At 37.9% G+C, this 19,521-nt stretch overlaps 1 protein-coding gene and 2 non-coding genes across 4 annotated transcripts; 2 read left to right on the top strand and 1 right to left on the bottom strand.

Moving 5' to 3' along the window:
- Nucleotides 1-2,941: 2,941 nt before the first annotated feature.
- LOC141770003 (cilia- and flagella-associated protein 157-like) lies at nucleotides 2,942-13,521 on the bottom strand. 2 transcript variants are annotated; one of them, XM_074639577.1, is made up of 9 exons: nucleotides 13,293-13,521; nucleotides 11,927-12,198; nucleotides 10,163-10,316; nucleotides 9,820-10,069; nucleotides 7,239-7,339; nucleotides 6,833-6,983; nucleotides 5,721-5,875; nucleotides 4,982-5,143; nucleotides 2,942-3,277 (listed from the first exon to the last, which is right to left on the bottom strand). In XM_074639577.1, exons 1-9 carry the CDS (start codon nucleotides 13,373-13,375, stop codon nucleotides 3,202-3,204), a joined length of 1,404 nt encoding a protein of 467 aa, XP_074495678.1. In that variant the 5' UTR covers nucleotides 13,376-13,521; the 3' UTR covers nucleotides 2,942-3,201. The 2 variants fall into 2 exon arrangements, with proteins under 2 accessions (XP_074495678.1, XP_074495680.1); XM_074639579.1 differs by having other exon boundaries at nucleotides 5,010-5,143.
- On the top strand, nucleotides 7,014-7,085 carry trnac-gca (transfer RNA cysteine (anticodon GCA)). Its single transcript has one exon. It is a non-coding gene; the product is annotated as a tRNA-Cys (tRNA).
- Nucleotides 8,453-8,524, top strand: trnac-gca (transfer RNA cysteine (anticodon GCA)). The gene has a single exon. It is a non-coding gene; the product is annotated as a tRNA-Cys (tRNA).
- Nucleotides 13,522-19,521: the final 6,000 nt, after the last annotated feature.

The following is a 19,521-nucleotide window of genomic DNA, read 5'->3' as shown; positions in this document are numbered from 1 at the left end:
GTCAGACCCGAGGCTCATTGATGCACGTGGGGAGCGAAGGCTGGCCCGTGTTGTCTGATCCAATAGAAGAGCTACTGGAGCTCAAACTGCTGAAAAAGTTAATGCTGGTTCTGATAGAAAGGAGTCAGAACACACAGTGAGGAGCAGTTTGTTGCGTATGGGGACCGGTCAGGGTCCCCGCGCTGACTCGTGTCCACCGCCATAAAGAGCCTACAATGGGCACGTGAGCATCAGAACTGGACCACAGAGCGATGGAGGAAGGTGGCCCGGTCTGATGGATTTTCTTTTACATCATGTGGATGGCAACGAGTTGGAGGTGTTGACTCGGACTCCAAATTCTCCAGATCTCAATCCGATGGAGCATCTGTGGGATGTGCTGGACAAACGAGTCCGATCCACGGAGGCCCCACCTCACAACTCATACAGGACTTAAAGGATCTGCTACTGACGGCTTGGTGCCAGATACCACAGCAGACCTTCAGAGGTCTAGTGGAGTCCATGCCTCGATGGGTCAGGATTGGGACCTACTCAATATTAGGCAGGTGTTCATAATGATATGGCTGATCGGTGTATATTTGATTTATATCCACCAAAATCACAAATCTGACCTCAAAGGTCTTTACAATCTGTACAGTGTGTGTGTACAACACGCAGATCTGGAAAAACTGTTAAAAAAAAACATTTCACTGGGAGAAAAGGAACCTCAGTAGCACAAGTAGACAGAAATAACAACAGTAACAGAAGAAAAAGACGATATTTGGTAAATAAAAGAGCAAATATATTTGCACAGACTGATCAGAAAAGAGCTTCTTCTAGATGCTGCAAAGCACCAGTTGGACCTGTTATTTAAAACGTGATCTTATTTGGGAAATCTTGAATTAATACGACACCTTTTGTCAAGTTTTTGCTCAATTAATTAAAAAAGTATTGTGTTGGCAGCCAGCAGGTGGCGCTGTAGCACCAACAAACACTGAAGTAAAGAGGAAACCTGACCGCCACAATGAAGAAACAACTGTGTCAGAATGCTACCGAGATTTACACAATAAAACAGAAAATCTAATGAATTAAAACATAGATTACAACATTAACCCTCTGAGACCCACAGTAGACCCGTTTCAGTCTTTCTTTAGGGGGTCCAGGAGGTCTTTAGGGGGAGATAGCAGGTCAACAGTAGATGTCACATAGAAGTGGTGTACATCATCTGAAAGCTGGAACCTGAAGATTAATTTGAGATGCAGCTCAGCACTGTGTGTCAAGTTGTTCTAGTCATAAATCAGAAATAAACATGAATTAAGTGTTTAGAACATGATGATAGAAGTATGTGATGGTCATCCTCATGCTCTATTATGTCTCATAAGTTGTTGCAGCAAATTTGTGGTTGATACCATTTGTTACACAGATTTGGTGCTAAACTAAAAAAATGTTTTTACCACTGTAGAATTGATAAAAATGATCAATAATCCTCCAGAATACCACATTAACACACCAAGACCTTGAGGAACACCATAGAAAAAGACATGCTGTGATTTGGGATCAAAAACTTTTGACATTTTGGAGATTTCTGCAAAGAATTCAAGCATTTTTTTGGCAATTGGATGGCAAGCACTTAAATATTTGACAAATCTCCCTTTAAGTACATTTGGAACAGATACAAAAAATGTGTGATTAATTTGCGATTAAATATTATATTTATTTTACTTATTTTATTTATTTAGATTTTTATATAGATATATATTTTTTTATAATATTGATTGACACCCCTAATATTTACACTTTCTCCTCCATGAATTTCTGTGCTCATATTCATCTATAGTGACTATTTTATTTGTAAAATATATCAAGTTGTTGAATATAAAAACACCACCAGTGTAATAATGTGATACCTGTCGCTGCAGGAACAACCTGAGTAGAGCTGGTCACTTCCTGTCCAGAGGACGGAGGACAGAGGACAGAGGACAGAGGACAGAGGACAGAGGACAGAGGACAGAGGACAGAGGAGGGTTTCTTTAGTTCGTTGACCTCATTCACAACAATTTCATGAATCTATCCAGGACACACACACACACACATCTTGTCTGTGTGATAGAAGGCTTGTTGTTGTTGTTGTGAAGCAGGAGAGAACGTCCACATTGTCTCATGATGCCAGTTTCCCAGGATTCCCTCCTCTGCGTGGGCACACACCGGGGTCGAGAATTAACCGTTTCATTAAAAGGAGAGTTTTTTTTTTTTTAATCTGGCACTTTTGAAATCTATTTGCTAAATAAAGGAATAACATTTTAGATCTGATGTCTATTCAAAGGTACTGTACACTGTACTGTACTTTGTTATTGTCATCTATGGCGGTTATTTGCATAAAAACACAAAATTCAAATAATTAGGAAATAAATGATTGTATTTTTATTTAAATATTTGCTCTGATTAGGAAAAATCTAGTCTTTTAATTATATAATATAAGATGCCTATAGCTAGTGTTAGGAAGTTAAACATAATTCTCTCTATTATCTATTTATCGTTATTATTATTTATTTATTTATTGTTTGCATACTGGCAATATTTTTGCACGATCTGTTTATATTATGTTTATTTTTTATTTATATCTTACTTGCAATACTTATATTCGTATATTGTATATTGATCGAATTTCAATTATTTTATTCTATTATTTTTTTACTGCTTATTTGCACCAATGAAGTGAATTCCTAGTGTATACCTGATACACCTGTGCAGTAAATAAAGATTCTGATTCTGATTCTATTTTACATTGATGTGAAAACATCTCCTTCAAACAATCTGGATTTATTGAAGTTTCTCACCAAGAACTACATTTTACGAGGTTACATTTGAACGCATCATGATAACGTTGTGATTTACCTTCACTCAATAGTCATTTTTACTGAGCAGAGCTTGAACGCGTCATAATAATAACTCAATGGCACCTCCGTTAACGTTAGTAGCGCCTTTATTTAACCAATCGGGACTGTGCTGCCCAAAACAGGACATTTGAGGACGTCTGTTTGGACTCTTGATGGGAATTTTTCACTAATTGCTATAATTTTCTGGATTAAACAATCACTCAGTGAATCAACAGAAAATTAAACAAGAGTAATTATCTACAAATCTCAGGGGTCAGAACAGAAGCAGGATTAAAGTGACCAAAGCCTTTATTTTGAAGGTGGTTGGGATGAAAAACATCCATCTTTCTTACTGTTGACTGGATTTGGTTCGGCAGTCTGCGGAGGACGGGTCTTCGGGGTCGGAGCTGGACGTCTTCAGTTTCCTGAAGGACGGACGGAGAAACAGCATTAATACAAAGAACCAGAGCTGTCAAAGTTAACGTGATAATAACGCGTTAACGCAAATTAATTTTAACGGCACTAATAAAGCTAAAGTGAAGATACTGGTATATATGAAACTAGAAAAACCTGATGACTCCATCGGTACCAACCATGTCATACTAGCTGGTCATGAAGGAGGTTAAATAATGCTTCAAACTTACGCTAAATGTTGGCAAGGAAAAACTGTCATGGTCATTTTTCGGACTATTTTGTGAACTTTTTTTCGGACATTTTTTTTACTTTTAAGGACATTTTTCGAAATAAATTTCAGACGTAGCTAGAAAACCTAATTAATACATTTTTCCACAGTTTTCGAGTCTATAGACGACTCACAGACCGCTACGAGCTGCTGGAGCTCTCTAGAGACCGGTCTGTAGGCGACTCACAGACCGCTACGAGCTGCTGGAGCTCTCTAGAGACCGGTCTGTAGGCGACTCACAGACCGCTACGAGCTGCTGGAGCTCTCTAGAGACCGGTCTGTAGACGACTCACACACCGCTACGAGCTGCTGGAGCTCTCTAGAGACCGGTCTGTAGACGACTCACAGACCGCTACGAGCTGCTGGAGCTCTCTAGAGACCGGTCTGTAGACGACTCACAGACCGCTACGAGCTGGCTGGAGCTCTCTAGAGACCGGTCTGTAGACGACTCACAGACCGCTACGAGCTGCTGGAGCTCTCTAGAGACCGGTCTGTAGACGACTCACAGACCGCTACGAGCTGCTGGAGCTCTCTAGAGACCGGTCTGTAGACGACTCACAGACCGCTACGAGCTGGCTGGAGCTCTCTAGAGACCGGTCTGTAGACGACTCACAGACCGCTACGAGCTGCTGGAGCTCTCTAGAGACCGGTCTGTAGACGACTCACACACCGCTACGAGCTGCTGGAGCTCTCTAGAGACCGGTCTGTAGGCGACTCACAGACCGCTACGAGCTGGCTGGAGCTCTCTAGAGACCGGTCTGTAGGCGACTCACAGACCGCTACGAGCTGCTGGAGCTCTCTAGAGACCGGTCTGTAGGCGACTCACAGACCGCTACGAGCTGGCTGGAGCTCTCTAGAGACCGGTCTGTAGACGACTCACAGACCGCTACGAGCTGCTGGAGCTCTCTAGAGACCGGTCTGTAGGCGACTCACAGACCGCTACGAGCTGCTGGAGCTCTCTAGAGACCGGTCTGTAGGCGACTCACAGACCGCTACGAGCTGCTGGAGCTCTCTAGAGACCGGTCTGTAGGTGACTCACAGACCGCTACGAGCTGCTGGAGCTCTCTAGAGACCGGTCTGTAGGCGACTCACAGACCGCTACGAGCTGCTGGAGCTCTCTAGAGACCGGTCTGTAGACGACTCACAGACCGCTACGAGCTGCTGGAGCTCTCTAGAGACCGGTCTGTAGACGACTCACAGACCGCTACGAGCTGCTGGAGCTCTCTAGAGACCGGTCTGTAGACGACTCACACACCGCTACGAGCTGCTGGAGCTCTCTAGAGACCGGTCTGTAGACGACTCACAGACCGCTATGAGCTGCTGGAGCTCTCTAGAGACCGGTCTGTAGAACGAGGGGCTTTTATTTCCTTGTTGACGGATAGTTTGTTTAAATATCACAACACAAATGTCCGTTATAAAGTAACAGACTGACTCCTTCATAGCAGACCTGTTGAGAGGCGGCTGGGCGGACCGACCTCTCGTCCTGGAAGTGGCTGGTTTGTGTCTCCACGTGGGTCGGGGGACGAGGCCCAGGTCTCCTGGTCTGTAGCGGGCCATCAGGAACAAAGGCTGTGTAGCGAGGTCCAGGTTCAGGTTCAGGGTCTGTGGTCTGAGGAAGAGAGACACAGGATGACGGGAACATTAACTCCACGTCTATTCTTAAAGGCAACTTTCAGCTTTTTATACTCTATACTTCCTTTATGAGAGACTTCATCCACATTTATGTGATAGTTTTACTCCACTACATCCATCTGACGGCTGCAGTTAACAGTTAACACAAGCATGTTTTACATTTAACTTGAGATAAGCTCATAAAATACCCCTTTCTTTATTCTGTCTTCTTTATTTATAGAGAAATATGTTGATATATTTTTTTCTAAACATATTTGATGTATCTAAAGAGAGCAGGACATTTAAAGCACAAACTATACAAGTACAGCCTTAGTTACAGAGGAGAGTGCATTGCTATTGAAATATCTCAATGGGACCATTAAGACTGAATGAGGTTCTGGTGGGACTCTGTGAGGTTCTGGTGGGACTCTGTGAGGTTCTGGTGGGACTCTGTGAGGTTCTGGTGGGACTCTGTGAGGTTCTGGTGGGACTCTGTGAGCAAACAGCAGCAGTGTGTTCTGGGTTTTTATAAACAGGAAATCAGCAGACGATCCAGCGGAGAGTGACTCCGGTACCTGGCTTGGGGTTTGGGGTCAGAGGTCTGCGGTTTCTGTCCTCGACCGCCCTCCTCAGGTGTGGATCCTGGTGCTGGGGGGGCGACGGTTGTATCCAGGATCTCCAGCACCTTCATCAGCATCTTCCGCTGAGTCTTGGACGTCTTCTCTGAGTCCTGCAGAGGACGGACGACACCAGAGCTTCAATAATCACAAATCACCTCGTTGGTTGAGATTAGAGCCGTCAAAGTTAACGCCATAATAACGCAAATTTGTTTTAACGCCACTAATTTCTTTAACGCATTAACGCAACTCGTGATTTTTAGGTTGTAGCGGCTCAGTTTTAAAGCTGGAGTGAAGATCCTGGTATCATATGAAACTAGACAACCTGATGAATCCATTGGTATCGTTTTAACGCCACTAATTTCTTTAACACAACTTGCGATTTTTAATTAACCTCTTAAAAATCCGACGGGCCACCATATTTTTAGGTTGTAATGGGCTCAGTTTTAAAGCTGGATTACAGACACTGGAGACATTTCTTGGACCATTTTGTGGACTTGTTTTGGATATTTTTTTATTTTTAAGGACATTTTTTGAATTTTTTTTTGGATGAAGCTAGAAAACCTAATTAATCAATTCTTTCACAGTTTTCGGCCAATTTTTTTAAAACTTTTTTTCAGACATTTCTTTTACTTTTTCAGGACTTTTTTCTGCCTTTTTTCATACTTTTTAAAGATTTTTTTACAGTTTCTTTTTGGATTTTTAAACTTTTTGATTGGACAATTTTTCGATTTTTTTTTTTACATTTTTCGGATGACACTGGTAAACCTGATGAATCCATCGGTACCAACCATGTCATACTAGCTTGTCATGAAGGAGGTTAAATAACGCTCCAAACTTAAACTAAATGTTGTCGAGGAAAAACTGTCATGTTTATTTTCAAAGGGGTCCCTTGACCTCTGACCTCCAGATCAGTGAATGTAAATGGGTTCTATGGGTACCCACGAGTCTCCCCTTTACAGACATGCCCACTTTATGATAATCACATGCAGTTTGGGGCAAGTCATAGTCAAGTCAGCACACTGACACACTGACACACTGCTCCTGATCAGGACTGTGTGTGTTTCTACCGTCAGGACGCGGCTGAGAGTGATGACTGCTTCCTGCATGACGCCCTCCAGCCGCCTCCTCCTGCTGCTCTCCTCCTGGAGCTCGGCCCTCAGCTGATGCGCCTCGGCGGTTCTCTGTCGGCTCTCCTCGGACGCCGACGGCAGGCACTGTCTGAAAACACAACATAGACAGCCACAATGAGGGGGTATAGCTCAGTGGTAGAGCATTTGACTGCAGATCAAGAGGTCTCTGGTTCAATTCCAGATGCCCCCTGACTCAGATTTATGCTGTTTCACTGCCATCATCATTCATGTTCCAGTAGCTGGTATTGTTTTATAATCTGGAGGATTATAAAATCCTTTAAATGCAAGAAATGTGAATCAGAATCTCAGGTATAGACAGTCGAAAGAGAGAGTAAACTTTTACCTGAGATCCTGGTTCTCCACCAGCATGCTCTCGTGGGCGGTGCTACAGTCCTTCAGCTCCACCTTCAGCTGCTGGCACTTCTTCATCAGCTGCTCCAACTCCTGAAGAAGAAGAGACCATTTCCAGTCATTTGTTTTTAAGCACTAGGCCAGGATTCAGCAACCTGCGTCTCTTCAGCTCCTCTCCAGTGGCTCCCTGTGGATTTATAAACATGGAAATGAATAACTGTTTTTTTGTTTACATTTTCATTTTTATTTATCATTGTTGTAGGTCTATGGTACGACGGTACGACGGAGTATTAGGGCCACATTGAGGAAAAAAATAAATCTGAGATTTCAAGAATAAGGTCGTCATATTACGAGAATAAAGTCATAATATTATAAAGTAGTAATTTTACGTGTTATTTTCTTTTTTTCTCGTAATATTCTGACTTTTTTCTGTAAATCTCAGATGTTTTTTCCCTCAGTGTGGCCCTAATACTCCGTAGTACATTGTCTCTTTGGCCCTCACTGCATTAGACTTATTTACTATATACTTAGACTATAAACTGTGTTACCTTCATCACAATGATCAAATGTACTACGGAAAATAATTACTTTATAATATTATGACTTTATTCTCTAAATCTCAGATTTCTTTTTTTCCCTCAATGTGGCCCTAATACTCTGTCCTACCGTCGTACCGTCGTACCATAGACCTACAACAATGATAGATAAAAATTTAAATGTACACAAAAAACAGTTATTCATTTCCATTTTTATAAATCCACAGGGAGCCACTGGAGAGGAGCTGAAGAGACGCAGGTTGCTGACCGCTGGTCTAGACGATGGGGAAAAGTTGAATCATCCACCTCTAGGGACTTTTAATTTGAAAATCTCGAGATGAATCCAGTAAAAATGTTTGATTTTCAGCATGTATGTTGTCAGAGATGTCCTGAAGTCAAATATATCAGTCATTGTCAGGAGTTATTTATTATCCAGCAGTAAGAAAATAATAAATAAACTTCCCTTTCATTATGAGTTACTCTAAATAATCTAATAAACTTTAAATGGTTTAATTATCTGTTTCAGAACTTGAAATCATTCAATAGTTCAGTCTACTAAACAGCTCTGTTTACTTAACTCATCAAATAAGTTATTTAGAAACGCTATTAGCTTATTTGCATATACTTCCCAGCATGCATTGCTTAAAACACAACACTAACCCTAGAGTGTGGGGGTATAGCTCAGTGGTAGAGCATTTGACTGCAGATCAAGAGGTCGCCGGTTCAAATCCGGATGCCCCCTGACTCAAAGTTATACCACTATGTATTAACAAGTATTCAGATCCTTTACTGCAGTAAAAGTACTAATACCACACTGTGAAGATACTCCGCTACAAGTGAAAGTCCTGCATTCAAATTATTGAAGTTATTATTATTATTATTATCAGCAAACTTAAAGTAAAGTATTCATTGAGCAGTAAAATGTTCCGTTACCTGTCAAAATAAAAAATCAATCAATCAATCAATAATTGACTCGAAAAATAAATAAATATGTCATTAATTATAGCAAAAATAATATTAATATTTATGATATGTTACTCTGTATATGACTCTGACCCCATGACGACACACATCGAGTGCATAATGAGGCAGAAATGTAAAAAGAAAAGAATACAGAAATAACATTTTGGGGAAATAAATAAGGGGTGAAATGCAAAGGGAAAATAAATAAATAAATAGCTTTTGAAAATTAATTCAAAATAAATAAAGACAAATGCAATAATAAATAAATAAAAAATAACTTTAAATATTAACAAAAATAAATGCATAATACATAAATAAATACTAAAATGAATTCAAAATATATACAAAAATAAATAAATAAAGAATAAATGCAAAAATAAATAAATAAAGAATAAATATTAACAAAAACAAATGCATAAATAAATAAATAAATAAGTAAATGCATAAATACATAAATAGATAAATAAATAAATAAATACATATATTTGAAAAATTATTCAAAATAAATAAAAAATAAATGAAATAAAAAATAAATAATAAATAAATGAATAATTTGAAATATTAACAAAAATAAATGCAAAAATTAATAAATTCATAAGTAAATGCAAAAATACATAAATAAATACATACATTTGAAAATAAATTCAAAATAAATAAAAAAATAAATATTAAAATATATAAATGAAAAATAAATAAATAAATGACTTTAAATATTGACAACAATAAATGCATAAATAAATAAAAGGGAAAATTAAACAGCAGAGTAAATAAATAAGGAAATTAATACAAAGATAAATAAAATAAAGAAGCAAATTAAAACAGAAATATCAATTTATGTCATATTCTATCTATTAATTAATGGCTACATTTATTTGTAATATTATTTTTTGCTCCATTTAATTACTTTTTTTTTTTTTTAACGAGTCATTTATTTATTTATTTATTGATTAATCTGATGTTTCTGGATTAATATTAATGTGTATGTTGCATTGATCCGAGAGGCTTTTTAAAGAGTACAAGTAGCTTGAATGTGTACTTACCAGTGCTGACGTAGTGAAGAAGTTGTCCTCTTACCTTCTTGTGGGTGCAGCTCTTCAGGGTGACCTTGTCCACAGCCGTCTTCGTGATGTCCATCCTAATGTGAAGAACTTCTGCTTGGTGTTGCAGGTCGTCCGCCTCCTTCAACTGACCCACCTTGTCGCCCACGAGGACCCGGACCTCCTCCTCAAGCTGGCTGTGCTGAGCCCTCTCCTCCTGGACGATGCCCGAGGTCTTCGTCTCCACGTAATCGTCCCCTGTGCTCCACCACCTCTTCTCCGACATCCTGTTGTTGACAGGACAAACATTTAAACCTTAAACATTAAAGAAGCAGATCAGCAGGACGCGACACTGACTGTCAGTTTAACTCAGACTTTACTTTTCTCTCTCCGACTCGGCTTCACACTTCAGGATGTCGATGGCAGCTCTACTCTCTTCCTCCATATGGTCCAGCTGCCTCTTCAGAGACTCTATGTCGGACTGCTGCTCCATCAGCTTATCCACCACCAGCTGAAGCTCCTCAATGGTCACCGCTGAGGGGAGGAGAGGAGAGTAAACAAGGAGACAAGGAGACAAGGAGAGGATGCTTCACACAAAGTGCTTGGAACAGTGTTTGAGACGTCCTCCATCCCATAGATGTCTGCAACCTTCACAAACAATCTGATCACACATACTGATGGTCATACTCTCTAGTCCGAGAACCAGAGTCTGAACTGAAAGAGGCTGGATGAGGAGAATCACAAATGTCTTGTTAACAGCGACACCTGTGGCCGTTAAGTCAACGACAGTCAGCGTCCTGTTGCTCACGCTTGTGCTCGCTCTACGAAGACGATCAATCATCGGTCAAAACAGTGAGACGACACACACGAGACTGAAGTGTTGATTAACGTTTGCAACATTAGCAGCTAAAAGCTCTATATCTCACATGCTGGGCAGTGACGTTAGCTGACCTGTCCAGTAGGGATTTTGCCAGCTCGGAGTCCGTTTTGATTCCCAAAACCAAACCAAGGTCCCTCCATGAATTAAAGGCCCGGCAGATGTTCATCCTAGTTTCCCCCCCGACGTCGGTCACATTCCTGTTTTGCCAGACGGGCTTCACCAGATATAACTTTGTGTTTTGTGTTTCCGTGGAGTTTGTGTTGGAGTCTGAGTTGTGGTGGGGGCTGGTGGTTTGTTGGCGTTAGCGGACTCCATTTCTTTTTTTTTGGGGGCGTTTTTCCATTTTTTTTATTGAGGACAGTGGATAGAGTCTTGAAAGGGGGGAGAGAGAGAGTGGATGCGGAAAGGGCCACAGGCCGGATTCGAACCCCGGCCGCCGCGGTCAGGACCAAGCCTTGATACATGGACGCCCGCTCTACCAACTGAGCTAACCCAGGCGCCCGCGGACTCCATTTCTAACCAAACATTTGCTGTTGTTGCACGCTGTTAGCTCTGTAGCGGCGCTGAAGAGAGTAAAGGCACTCGCTAACGCGCATGTCGTCACTAAGGATGTGCATTCCAAGCAAAAATACTATTCGAAAATCACTGGGAATGAGTCGATTATTATTCAAATAAACTATTTGATTTTTAATAATTAACGACTATTCAAAAATTCATGACCCATCCCTAGCCGGTTCTTCACATTAAAAGCAGTCTACATGCTGAGAGAGGAAACCCAGAAAGTCGTGGAAGGTCTCCTTTTTTAGGTTAAGTTACAGCCTGTTCACACACTGGCAATAAAAAATGAATCAAAACTTATAAATGTGTAAAAACTTACATACAGTCCCTTTAACCTTTTTCACTGCCTGCCACTTTTGAAATCTATTTGCTAAATGAAGGAATAACATTTTAGATCCGTCATTCAGTGTTCAATATATATACACAAAAGACCTTTATATTTACAGGGATTTGAGCGAGAAAAAGATGTGGCATTTGAACGGCCCCCTTTGGCCTCTGAACTTTGCAGACCTTTTACATGCACAAACTAAATATAACACACTAAAGAAAAGGGAAAAGCACAAAAGCATTATAGGTCCCCTTTAATAAATAATGAAAATAATAAGTTACAGTCCTAGTTATTCCCATTTCTCACAGTGCCGTCGCTGATTTGAGGAAGATGAAACAACTAAATCTGTGCAGTAAACATGTTTGTCCCTGGTCTCACCCAGCGTCGTGGTCTCTGAGTCCAGCTCATCGACGCCGTCCTGGATCTCCTTCAGCTGCCGGTTGTTCTGCAGCTTCAGGGCCTCTCGGTCCCGTCGGGCCGCCTGCTGCTGACTCTCCAGCCGCTCGGCCAGCTCCTCCACCTTCTTCTCCTCTGCAGCTACGCAGAGCTTCAGGTACTCAGTGATGTCTTTCCTGTCCTTCTCCAGCGCGCGGTACAGAGACGTCAGGGCCTTCCTCTGCTGCACCAGCTCATCACACTGGAGCTGACATCTGCAGGGTGGAAACATACCATCATGCTATGTACTGTATTCGCTACTAGTAGTATACTTATAACCATACTACTTACATACTTATTGGGACTAAATAGGCCCACTTTTTAGTTTATAAGAGTATACTTTTAAGTGTACTTTAAGTGTAAGAATAGTAAACGTTGAGGACACAACTAGTTTACATTTAAATCTTATTTTGTACTGCAACTATACTGTAAGTATACAGATAGTTTAGTAGTTTTATACTTGTAAGTGTACTGCTTTAATACTTCTTGGGAGTAATTGGTCCAATTTTTAGTTTATAAAGTATACTTTAAGTATAAAGTATAAGTATAGTAAACTTTGAGTACACAACTAGTTTACATTTAAGTCTTTTGTACTGCAACTATACAATAAGTATACAGATAGTTTACTAGTTTAATACTTGTAAGTGTACTGCTTTAATACATCTTGGGACTAAATTGGCCCAATTTTTAGTTTATGAAAGTACACTTTAAATAATACTCTCAGTAAACTACTAGTTTAACAGTTTTTTATACTGCAACTATACTTGTATATACTTGTAGTCGACTTTCTAGATCATGAAAATGCACTTTAAAGTATATTCAATAAACTACTAGTTAAATAGTTTTATACTACAAGTATACTAACTTTTCTTAAGTATATCTTAATCAAAATATTAAGTACAAGTTTAAGCCAACTTTTCTGTATACTTGTCAGTATGAGCAAAGTGTACTTTTGTTAAGTATATCACTGATGAGTACATAAAAAGTAAACTGAAAGTATACGCTCTTATTTTAAGTTTAAAAGAAGAATACTAATAGTGCGCTTGAATAAACTTCTTTTTGGTGAGGCTGGGATGGTACTGACTGTTCCAGGTATTAGTCAAACCCTCAGGTGTTGCCATGGAAACAACCGTCCTCCCCAGTGTCCATTAGCATTAGCAGGGATAACCTACCAAAATAAAGCACTATAAGTTAAATTATATATATTTTAAAATACACTAACGCCTATATCTACATTTAGACATCACTCTGTATTTAAATACAGTATTACACTGCAGTGTTGTGCTTTTAGCATAAAGCTCAGTCTCACCTCTCCAGCTGCTCATCCAGAAACTGAATCTGGATTAAATATAAAGACTTCTCTTTGTCCTCAGAAACGATTAAATCCGCCATAATTATAGATTAGTCTTTTTCCTGTGTATTTCTTGGCTTTTTGTTGTATTTCTCCGCTTTTTTAGTACTTCTTTCAGAGAGTTTTTCAAAGAAAGTTCACAGAAATATAAATATCTGGCTGAGAAACCAACAGCTGACTACTGTTGCTATGGAAGGCTGCCTTCAGGGACAGCTCGGAAAGCTCTACTCTACTTTAAATTTACTGACCATCGTCAAAACTATTTAGACATAAATAAAAAATTAAAATAAATAAATAAAATAAAATAAAATAAAATAAAATAAAATAAATAAAAATATAATATGATATAATATAATATAATATAATGTAATGATTTATTGCCATTGTTGCTATGAAATGCTGCCTTCAGGGACTACTCTTTTTTTTAAAATAACTGACGATCGTCAAAACTATTTAGACATAAATAAAATAAAATAAAATAAAATAAAAATAAAATAAAATAAAATAAAATAAAATAAAATAAAATAAGATAAAATAAAATAAAATAAAATAAAATATAATAAAATAAAATAAAATATAATAAAATATAATATAATGATTTATTGCCATTGTTGCTATGAAATGCTGCCTTCAGGGACTACTCTTTTTTTTTAAATAACTGACGATTGTCAAAACTATTTAGACATAAATAAAATAAAATAAAATAAAATAAAATAAAAATAAAATAAAATAAAATAAAATAAAATAAGATAAAATAAAATAAAATATAATAAAATAAAATAAAATAAAATAAAATATAATAAAATATAATATAATGATTTATTGCCATTGTTGCTATGAAATGCTGCTTTCATGGACTGGTTGGAAATTTCTACTCTTTTTAAAAACTAACTGACCATCGTCAAAACTATTTAGTCATAATATAATATAATAAAGCATAATGTAATATAATGTAATATAATGTAATAAAAGTTAATATAATATAATATAATGATTTATTGCCATTGTTGCTTTTCCAAAATGAACCTTTATTAATTCTCAGTTTCAAACTATTACTGTTATTAGTTTTCTCACCAATTTTATTAATTTTTTTTTAATCTCATCACAAAACACCAAGTCAAATAGCGAAAGTCTCTTTATGTAAAGCATACATCATCGACGAAGTACTATAAGTTAAAGAAAACTTATATATAGATATATTTGCAGTAAAATCTATTAAACTAGTAGTTTAATACTTAGAGTATACATTAATGTGTACTTTCATAAACTAAAAATTCGGCTACACATATATAACTAGTAAACTAACAGTATACCTATAAGTTCACTTGAAGTAGAGTTCATATAGTTGCAGTACAAAATACAACCTAGATGTAAACTGGTTGTGTTCTCAAAGTTTACTATTCTTACTTTTAAAGTACACTTAAAAGTAAACTTTTATAAACTAAAAATTTGGCCAATTTACTACAGTACACTTACAAGTATACTACTAGTACTTTGATATTAGTATAGTATACTTGGGAAATATACTTGAACTTTACTTCAGTTTACTTGATAGAATAAACTTAAAAGTCTAAGTATACTTGGCTTATACTTGTACTTAATCTTTTGATCAAGATATACTTAAGAAAAGTATAAGTCAGCATACTTGTAGTATGAAAATTATTTAGTAGTTTACCGAATATACTTTAAAGTGCACTTTCATAAACTAAAAAGTGGGCTACAAGTATATACAAGTATACTTGCAGTATAACAACTATTAAACTAGTAGTTTACTGAGTATAGTCAACTATCAGTATCGTACTTACACTTAAAGTATACTTTTATAAACTAAAAGTGGGCCTATTTTGTCCCAAGAAGCATTGAGTACACTTATTAGTATACTACTAGTACATTGATATTAGTATACTTACTACATAAAGTATACTTGGGAAATATACTTGAACTTTACTTCAGTTTACTTGATAGAATAAACTTGAAGTATACTACTTTCAGAGCGTCTGGAAGTGAAATGTTTAGTAAGCGACCTGACTGTGAGTTGAACCTGAGGTCAGTGAACTCAGCATACACCTGTGTGAGGATACCTTCAGGTACAGTCAGTCATTTTCATAGCTGAGGTTTCTTCAGGTTTTCTGCACACTGTCCTGCACGCTACCTGCTCCACCTCCCACACGCTCTGAGCCCGAGGCCGGCCGGCTGAACCTCAGCTCGTCTGCGAGCTACCGTCTGTTTTTCTTGGCTCTTTCTTTACGTCCTCTGAAACCGCCCACCAGAGTTTGAGCCCGCGAGGAAGATGCCTTTAAAAAAACACCAATAATGTGCTCATTGCACGAAAAGTGAGAGGGATGTGTTTCCTCTAGCGGGGGAAGGATTAGACGGAGGGAGACAGGAGTAGAAAGGCAGAGCAGTTAGTGGTGGAACGCGAGGGCGTGGAGGTCGAGGAGGCAGAAGAGACGCTCGACTCTCACGACACGGAGAGGAAAAATAATTTAACCAAAACTTGAATCCTCAGATGAATCAAAGATGCTTCAATGAAACAATCATCAATGTTTTCATGAGAAGACCAGATGAAAGCTGCAGTGTTTCCATCATTTCATCATTTATTCTGCTCATTATTGAAGCTTCTTTTTGTTTTTAATTACATCAGAAACATCAGGACATTTATGCATTTTAAATGTGGAACAAAAGAACACAACATCAGAAAGATCATGAAAGTAAAATACACGAAGAATCCAGACAAACGATGATGGAAAAAGTCCGTCACTCTGATGAACCTCTTTTACCCGACGGACCCGGTACCGGTACCAGCTGAGCTGTGTGTTAAAACACTGCCTTTAAAAACGTCATTAAACGCTGTGGTGGTCTTTTTTCTGAATAGTTTCTAAAAGATGAGGCCTTAACGCGACTAAAACAACTCAGAGTTACAAAATCAACGCAAGAGAAATAGTTATTTTTTTACTTTATAATATTTTTATACTTGACTTTGGATTCTTTCTTGTTCTCTTTTATACATCGTTATTGATCTAATTTGTTTTTATCTACTTGATCATATTTCATTATTAAAACAAAACTACTCCCATTTGGAGTCAAAATTATATATATTTTTATTGATGTTCTACCGTGCACAATGGTAGAATGTGATGATGCTCAATGGTAGAATGTGATGATGCACAATGGTAGAATGTGATGCTCAATGGTAGAATGTGATGATGCACAATGGTAGAATGTGATGATGGTCAATGGTAGAATGTGATGTTGCTCAATGGTAGAATGTGATGATGCTCAATGGTAGAATGTGATGATGCTCAATGGTAGAATGTGATGATGCTCAATGGTAGAATGTGATGATGCTCAGGGTAAATGTCGTGGCCAAAGGCTCCATTGTGGTCTCATAGCCTCCTGTAGAGGACATCAGGAGTATTTTAGAGCCAGATTCCCTTGAAGATGTAGAAAACCCATTTGATACACTTTGAGGTATCCAGGTGTGCCAGATGGAGAGTCCTCCTGGTCCTATCCTGACTAAAACCTTTATAGAATCTATGTGCTTTGTGTTATTGATATCTGCTTTGGCTCAGTTGTAGTCGAGGAGTTGCTGAATGAATTCAGTGGCGTCTCTGTGCACGGCATCATTGCTATAATGGTCTTATCCACTGTCTGATCTAGAACACAATTTAGGACAGGATAAAAATGAAAATGTTTTCTTTGTTTCATCCCAGTTTATTCAGGCAGAGTAACAGTCTCAATGTTACTGTCACTGGGGATGAATTCTCTGAGGTCTTACCTATCAATAGAGACCTGGTGGACATCCTGTGTTTTGTGTCTTCTGCTCCTGTCATAATTACTACAGTCACTAGAGGTCGCTGTCGTTATCTTTTATACCTTCTTTCGGTGACTACCATGTGAATAGATGATAAAACCTACTAGTAGTTGTAGTAGGCCCCTACTGAACCACATCTATGACTAATAACGCCTAATTAATAGCCTGACAACAGTCTAATTGGCTGATAAACTAACATAAACTGACTTACCGTCCTGTTGTGGAACTGTGATTGTTGTAAACGTGTAATTAGAGTTAATTAGAGGCAGCAGAGTCATCGTTGTTCACCAGCTGACTGAAACATCCCGACTGGTTTTCTTTTGTGTTTCTTGCTTTTACAGCTTTGTGTTCGTCGTGTCTGACGTGCATTTTACGTTCTCAGTTCAGACGTCATGAATTAATTGAGGTCAGGAGTCCGAGTCCTGTACTGTCCTGTACTGTACTGTCCTGTCCTGTACTGTCCTGTACTGTCCTGTCCTGTCCTGTCCTGTCCTGTCCTGTCCTGTCCTGTCCTGTACTGTACTGTCCTGTCCTGTCCTGTCCTGTACTGTACTGTACTGTACTGTACTGTACTGTACTGTACTGTACCCCACCCAGAGACTAAGTCTTACACATTTAATTAATTCAATTCATTTTTATTAATTCATTATTATCATTCTTGACATTCTTGTGGTGCATCTACAATACATATTTTGTCATTTGCTTCTTCAGCTTCAGAACAAACTCCTTTAACTGTTAGATGATCTAATAGATTGCTGAGTACACCCTGCTGGTGTCCTCACACAACCTATAATTTCATGTTTGACATCCCAGCAGCAGCAGAACGTGTTGTGGGTGGAGCAGCAGATCAACAGACCTGAGAACAGAACGTGAGCCGCCGCCGCCACTGCTGCTGCCGCCTCTGCTGCCGCCGCTGCAGGCCTCGGGCTGCAGACACAGCGGAGGGGAGAGGCTCGCTTCAAAATAGCTCCTTAAATGATGCTATTAAATATCTGTATGCAAATCTGTCAGCTGTTTGTTTCCCCTGTTGTCATGTCAGTCTGTAATTGAACTGGCAGACACACCACGTTGATATTACTCAACACATGAAGCAGCTCCTCCTGTTGGTCTCTGTTACCCGGCTGCTAACGAACATTCAGGAACAACGTGGTTGTTAAATCAAACACTCCATCTCAAACAGGAGCATAGTTAACGTTATTAATTACACCTGTGTGTCAACCGTTAGTCCATCAAAAACTGAAACACTTGATGCTTAAAGGAGTCTCATTAGATCTATAACTACCTCTCTATCTAGAGATCAGGATTAATACTTGAAAAATGAAAAATTAAGTCTGACTGAGACACACCGACCCTTATTCTGAAAAAGACAATATTCCTCAACTAATCTGTTTACATGGCTAATGAAAATTAATATTCCACTAATATTCCCGTTTACATGCAGCTGATTAACGTAACCACAGCCTCCCTCTTTCACTCCTTTAACCAACGTCTTGAAAGCTCGGCATTGCGATTATCTGCACATATCCAAAAACCTGTTGATAACCAAGTCTTTTTATGGAGGACAGAACCTGCCAAAATAATAAATAAATGTAGCAAAAATAATATTAAAAATAAATGTAGCCACATTGATATTTCTGTTTTAATTTGGTTCTTTATTTATTTATCTTTGTATTAAATTCCCTCATTTATTTGCTCTTCTCTTTAATTTTTCCTTTTATTTATTTGTATTTATTTGTATAAATTTATTACTTTTTTCATTAATTCTTATTTACTTATTTATTTATTTATTTTGCATTTATATATTTTGGATTTATTTTATATTTATTTTTAAATGTATGTATTTATTTATGTATTCATTTTTGTAATCATTTTTAAATGTATTTATTTATTTTGCATTTTTTTACTTATTTATTTTTACTTATTTATTTATTGGTTATTTATTTTTGTATGTATGTATTTATTTGTATTCATTTTAAATGTATTTATTTATTTTTGCATTATTTTTTTTGCATTCATTATATGTTAATTTTTAAATGTATGTATTTATTTATGTATTAATTTTCATTAATGTTAAATGTATTTTTTGTTGTTGCATTTATTTATTTTGTATTTATTTTTAAATATATGTATTTATTTATGTATTCATGCATTTATTTATTTGTGCATGACTTTCCCTTTGCATTTCACCCCTTATTTATTCCCCCAAACTTATTTATTTCTGTATTCTATTATTTTTTTTATTTCTTTACACATTTCTTCCTCATTAGGTAAACGAGTGGGCTGTCACTCAGCGTGTGCTGTATGCTGTTTACGTGACCCATATTAAATTCACTATCTCGTCATTTTCTGAATATTAGAGGAATATTAGTGTGC

Source organism: Sebastes fasciatus, chromosome 6 (assembly GCF_043250625.1).
Source record: "Sebastes fasciatus isolate fSebFas1 chromosome 6, fSebFas1.pri, whole genome shotgun sequence".
NCBI lineage: Eukaryota > Metazoa > Chordata > Actinopteri > Perciformes > Sebastidae > Sebastes > Sebastes fasciatus.
Note: the sequence above shows the minus strand (reverse complement) of the source record. Positions and strands in the feature narration are given on the sequence as shown.

What these genes read in the sequence shown, in the direction of transcription:
- LOC141770003 (XM_074639577.1), bottom strand. Translation starts at nt 13,375, where the DNA reads ATGGCGGATTTAATCGTTTCTGAGGACAAAGAGAAGTCTTTATATTTA. An exon ending in CTCAGAGACCACGACGCTGG is followed by an intron (nt 10,317 to 11,926) that starts GTGAGACCAGGG and finishes TCCTCCCCTCAG; the next exon opens with CGGTGACCATTGAGGAGCTT. An exon ending in GACCCCAAACCCCAAGCCAG is followed by an intron (nt 5,144 to 5,720) that starts GTACCGGAGTCA and finishes TCTCTTCCTCAG; the next exon opens with ACCACAGACCCTGAACCTGA.